The sequence below is a fragment of the Glossina fuscipes genome, unplaced genomic scaffold, assembly GCF_014805625.2.
Source record: "Glossina fuscipes isolate IAEA_lab_2018 unplaced genomic scaffold, Yale_Gfus_2 1, whole genome shotgun sequence".
NCBI classification, from domain to species: Eukaryota; Metazoa; Arthropoda; class Insecta; order Diptera; family Glossinidae; genus Glossina; species Glossina fuscipes.
In genome coordinates, this window is record NW_023998415.1 from 23555660 (window position 1) to 23561735 (window position 6076).

General features: G+C 34.9%; 1 protein-coding gene across 3 annotated transcripts in view; it reads right to left on the bottom strand.

Annotated features, from left to right (window-relative positions):
• Window positions 1-2400: 2400 nt before the first annotated feature.
• LOC119631731 (serine-rich adhesin for platelets) overlaps window positions 2401-6076 on the bottom strand; it is a 55742-nt gene continuing 52066 nt past the window's right edge. The window contains exons 3-5 of one of the 3 annotated variants that reach the window (XM_038024192.1): window positions 5669-5926; window positions 5360-5407; window positions 2401-4739 (exon numbers count right to left, since the gene is read on the bottom strand). In XM_038024192.1, coding sequence (XP_037880120.1) covers window positions 3600-4739; window positions 5360-5407; window positions 5669-5926 — 1446 coding nt within the window. In that variant the 3' untranslated portion in view covers window positions 2401-3599. Of the gene's footprint in view, window positions 4740-5359; window positions 5423-5668; window positions 5927-6076 lie in introns of all 3 variants that reach the window. The other 2 variants (XM_038024191.1, XM_038024193.1) reach the window with 2 other exon arrangements.

The following is a 6076-nucleotide window of genomic DNA, read 5'->3' on the forward strand; positions in this document are numbered from 1 at the left end:
TTTAACTAAGTGTTTTATTATTATTCTATGTGTATATAAAAGATACTTATGAACAGGCCATCAAATAATAGATCTCTGCTCTGTAGTCTAGCAAAAAAAAAAAAAAAAAAAAAAAAAACAAAGAGACCAAGGGGTGGGGAAATTGCATTTTTTTAAAGGAGAAAAATTGAGGGCAAAAGGTTTAAAGGTTTAAAGCTTACGTTATATTTTTATTGTATAGATAGAGGCACTTGGTTTGTATAGGGGGGAAAAAAGGTTAAAAGATATTTTATGTGAATAAAGCCAAAGGAATTCTTAAAATATAATAATAATTATTTAACAGTCAATTACAATTATATAAAATTTATGATATTTGTTTGTGCTTTGTTCATTTTTATGCCATCAACAAAACGTATACTAAGTTTATCGTTAAGTTTGCAAAACAGTCTTAGAAATTATAGCGAAGCATAACCATTTATCTGTTCGTTTATTTATTTGAAAGTAACAATTTATTTCAATAAGAATTCAAAAAGATCGCCAAAAATTCTCAGCAATGAAGAATTTAATAAAATCCTCATTCTGCAACAATAAGTGGCTCCTTATTTATATAAAGAGTAGATTGATTGGCAATGTTTTATTCTTATATAACATCATTTTTTTATGCACAATATACCGCAACAATCCAATGTCCGCTCGAGTCCTGGTCTACTTGAATAGGGGCTGAATAATCATTGCTAGAGGCATCTTGAAGATCAAACAATAATTTCGGCCCTAGGGCATGCTCTTCCCGAAAACGAATATCGTAGGTGTTCATATCCTAAATATTGTAAAAGTATTTTGTATGGTTTCAGTTTACGATTTTATTTCTTACGAGTGCTTTATAAGGCAACTAAGAAGGCTGTAGATTTCTACTGACTTATGGTTATTTTTAAATTTATCGAGCTCTCGGCATATGATTAAAAATTTGCTCACTTAGTAGAGGAAAGAGCTTAGAAAGCCCTTCTTCGAAACCTAGGATGAGATAGTTTCATTAAAAATTACGATTTTTCGATTGGTTCGCTCAAGTTGCGCAAGGGGATTGTCGTCATACTTTTAAGAGCACGTCTATTTACGTTATTTAGTGGTATTGTGACGGGCAAACACTTAATTGTGATTTGTTGAAAAATAGGCCAGCGATTGTTATTGTATCGCTATCTTTCTTCATTCGCTCTTTATTTCTTTTTATTCATCAATAATTTGTAGCGTTTGCGATATGAGAGCGCATTGAAATGAAAAATTCGAATTTGTTAATTAAATCCATAGAGTAATAATCGACTTTTATGAGAACAATATTTCGGTAGAATATTGGTGATGTCGAGTTGACTTTAAATGCGACAAAGGCTTTTATTGCTAATGCGAAATTCTATTTCTCTTCATCACTGAAGTGAAAGACAGCTTATCGTGCAAAATATAAGTAAGTTTTCTTCTAAGGAAAGTTTGTGGTCAGGGCACTCTCCGTTTCTTGTATCCTTGTTTAAGCGGATGGGAGCTTACATGTTTAAAAAGAACATTCTTTCTTTATAAAGAATACCCCTCACTAGACATATTGTTCAGGTTCGCAGAGATTCTTAAAATTCTATCACTGCTTGCATCTGAACTCAAAAAACAGCGAGAACTGTCAGATGAAGTGCTTACCAAATTTGAGTCAAAACCAAGACAATTTTGATCGCATTTTGCACGCTAAGCCTAATACTTATTGTTTCTACCTATATTCCAGTTGGTTTCTAGAGACTCTCTTAACAGTCTTAAGGGCATTTCAAGATAAAAAGTGCTTTGCTTATCCCAACTGATTCTACTGATACATCATAAATCTGCCAATTGTTGATATTCGTCATATAATTCTATGTATATACATATATACGCATAAATGCATAGATAGACGTATGTAGTAATTTGAAAATCGTTGAAGCTTACCATCGCACAAGGCAAACTAGTTGCATTTATTCAATTGAAAAGAAACAGAAATTATGTGATAACAATAAAGTTGATGAACGTTAGCATGCAATTATTCAAGCGACAACTTCAGCATCTATTTATATGATAGTAACAACATTTATGTATTATAAAATTGTATTATGAAATAATACAACAACATATTGTTGGTTAAGTCTATTATTTCTTCTTCAGTGTTTTTTATATAACAACCAGAGAAATGAAAAAAAAATTATCATCTCCTCGATAAAGAATACAGCAACATACATACGCAATACACTACATTCCATATTCATATTGTTTTATTATAATCAAAGTGAAACTACTGCGGAAAAGTAAGAAGAACAAGAAGAATGAAAGTGACAAGGATGCGTTTACTATACACAATCACTTAAATATTTCTTATGCGATATAAAAGAGCTTAAAGAAGGGAAGAGAGAGAGAGAGAGAGAGAGAGAGAGAGAGAGAGAGAGAGAGAAAGGAAGATAGCAAGAGTTCGAGGAGCACGAGCAAAGAAACTAAACGAAACACTTTCGTTTCGAAGCATAAACTTTAGATGCTCATCGCCTGAGGTGTATGTTTAAAAATTTGAAAAGTTCTTTTTTTTCCCCCAATTATATTACACTCATACATAAAACTTGGAACTTCATTTTTAAGGTCAATTTATTTATTTATTTACTTTTGGGTTTTTTGGCTGCTGTGGACGGAGACTACCGTCTCGCTCCGCTTTTCTATTTCATTTTTTTTTTTTTTTTTCACGATTTCAACTCAATCTCAAGCTACGAACAGATTAGTTATATAAACTTATGAGATTCATGATATGCGTCTCTAGATTGTAGGTCGAAAGGGGGATGGATGAAATTAGCATTCATAAGTGTTCGCCGTGGTGGACTAAGCAGTTCTTTATAATGTTAGCTGGATTTCTTCTCTTTTTTAAGGAAATCTCTGTTTGTGTGTGTGTGTGTGTATATATATATATATATATATATATATAGTAAGTAAGAGGAAGAGTATACAAAAATTTTCTCAAAGCATTTATTACAAAAAGAGGGTAGATATCAAGTTGGATGCGTTTGTCAAGTTTAGCTTTTAGTTTTATCGATACATAGTTTTCTTGTTTGTTTTACTTATTTAACGATATGTTAAAAATTATGTTTAATTAATAAATAATTAAAAAGAAGAGCGGGACAGGCTTGTCAAATTATTTTAAAAATATTCTCGTGGATTTCGAATGATTTGTAGAATTTGACATTTTTTAAATCATTCTTAAAATTACTCACATTTTTTATGACAATTGAACTAATTATATGCATTTTATTCATTATTATTACTTATTTTTTTGTATTTAAAAAAAAAATTGTTTTTGTAGATTGTTAGATAACAGTTATTAGTTATTAGTAATAATTGTTCTTTGCATTTTATTGTATTTAGTTTTTCTCTTTTATACCCAAAACTCTCCTGAACCCCGACAATTGCCTATACGCACTGCTATTGTTATTATTATTATTATGATTATTATTGTTATTGTTGTTATTATTATTATTATTGTTGTTATTATTATTAACACCGGCCGTTGCGGCATTCGCTGCTGACCATGAATAGGCATTTTGATATGTGACGGGAAAGTCTGTCGGGGCCAGGAGTAATCCTCACGTTCTCACAAACTTGTATACTATTAAAAATACCATAAATGATATGGCCACCAAAATGACAGCGGTCACTACTTTAGCGCAGGTATTTAGACCGGATTCGTTTGGATTTAAGGGGCGTGAACTCATTCGGGTGGCCGACCGTCTACGTTTCGAGGCTAGACCGCGCGCCAAAGCCGGAAATGCTAGCGATTGTGTGAAAGTTAGTTTGTGTATGGATTCGCTTAATGAATAGGGACCCACCGAACCGCGTGCGGCCGCCCTTAATAAAGCGTATTCTAAATCCAAAGCATCGAACAGTGAATAACGTGCTGTCATTGTCGACGAGCGACGTCGTTCGTAACGTGAATCGCGTTCGCGATCTGATTGCGGCTGCAGCCACGGATCGGAGACTCGTTGCTGGGCCCCCGTAGCAGCTGCCGCCACGACCGAGGACTGACCCGTCACTCCGCCCCCTAGGCTGACTGCGGCTACAGAGGTTAGCGACGATGTCGTCGACGACGAGGCAGAACAGAGACGCAAATTGGTAGCCAAACCATTATCATGAAATTCCGTTACGTCCTCGATTGATGTCTGATCAGGTGAGGTTTGCGAACGTTCCAATGCGGCAGCGTGTTTCATACGCAATGCGAACAGTCGCGCGTGATCTGGATGAAGAAGAGCACTGGACTTTCGTCTATAATTGGGTGCACCTATGCTAATACTGGCACGCGGGCCCATTCTATGATGCACTTTTGGCGTAAGGTTTGGAGAACCTTGGGTTGGTGTGGTGGCAGGTGAGGCATTGCAGGAACTGATGGCTTCAACTTCAGTAACTGAATTGCTTATGCTAATCAGAGTTGACCCTGGAGGTGGAGGCAAAGCATTTGGAGAGGGCGAAGCTTGCACCGAATCGATGCCCGAATCGCCTGCATGTAAAGTATCACAGTAAAGTGAATTACGACGCTCCCCTGGTGTATGAAGTGTCACTTGATTGCCCGATGTACTGTTATTACTACTATTACCCGAAGTGCTTGTTGTAAGTGTCGTACCAGTACTAATATTAATGCTGCCACCACCGCCATTGCTGCTGCTTGTACTAGTTTCAGCTATTGCGGGGAAAACAAATGATTGACCATCGGCTTCGCCTCTGGGTGAATCCTAAAAAGTATGCATACATATATATATTCAGAAAGCTTTGTTCGATAGCCAATCATACAATTATTACAAAAAAGAAAAAAATAAATAAAATTATTATGATGGAAAATTTTTTGTGCTTTATATGTGAAAAACATGGTCGATTGTGTAAAAGTGGGTAAATAGATAAAATATATATATAAATATATATCTATATATATATATATATGCGTGTAAATAAGTTTTCAATAAATTTTAATAATATTTTTTTAAAAGATAAAATTTCCGTCAAAGTGCATTTATTTAGGTTTATGTGTAGGGCTCTTCCTAAGCAATTTGGGGATATCTAGTGAAGGGCACAGTTTGCTTTAACACATGGGTTGGTTTTCTGTTATACCATAAACCAACCTTACGATATTGTTATGATGATAGATCGTTTTATTTTTTTAGGGGACGTCTGCCTTCATAGAAGCGAAAATCGCTTCTATTCTCTTTTATCAACTTTAACAATATCGCAATTTAGTAAAGGAACTATTGGATCGTAATTGGTAAGAAAACAAATAAACAAAATCATGCATAGTTTAGAAAAAATTGAAAAAACCATTAAATGTAAAAAACAATTTATAGTAAAAAATCCTTCCTACCCTTTGGCCTTCGGGGCCAGAATTGCGACGTAGCTGTATAAAACCGTCCTGTTTCAAAAGCGGCTTTAAAAACACACATATACACGCAGTACGCAGTATTTAAAATATCAAACGAAATGTTTGTGAAATGGAAAAAACGAAAATTTTTTTAATTACATAAATAAAAAAAAAAGAAAAGCATTTAAACTAAACTAAAAAATATTATTAAACGGTACAAAACAGTTTTGGCGTTAAAGAAACAAAACAACTTAACAGAGAGAACAGAGAGCATGATTTTATTTCATTGAGTTATCTTATGTTTGTTCGTACCTGGCTGGGCCACACCTGCAGTAGAGGTAGAGAGCAAGTAGGTTTGTTGTCATGCTTTCCGATATCCCTAACGATTGCATTGTCTGACGTGGCAACGCTTTGCGCCAGACTCGTGTAGTGTAAATGATTGTAACGTTGACCATCACTGTTGGTTTTTGGCCTCGTGGGGCTCTCGTAACCTGTAGAATCTTCGGATGAAGTGGTTTTTGGTGATCGCCAAAATCTCTTTAGACGCAATTCGCGTCTTTTCTCTTGTTTCTAAATAAGAAATTAAAAACGAAGGTAGATCATATCGAGAAAGAAATTGATAAACCGATAGGTAGATAGTTAGGTACATCGATAGAACGAGAGAGAGAGAGAGAGAGAGAGAGAGAGAGAGAGAGAAAGAGAAAGAGAAAGAGAAAGAGA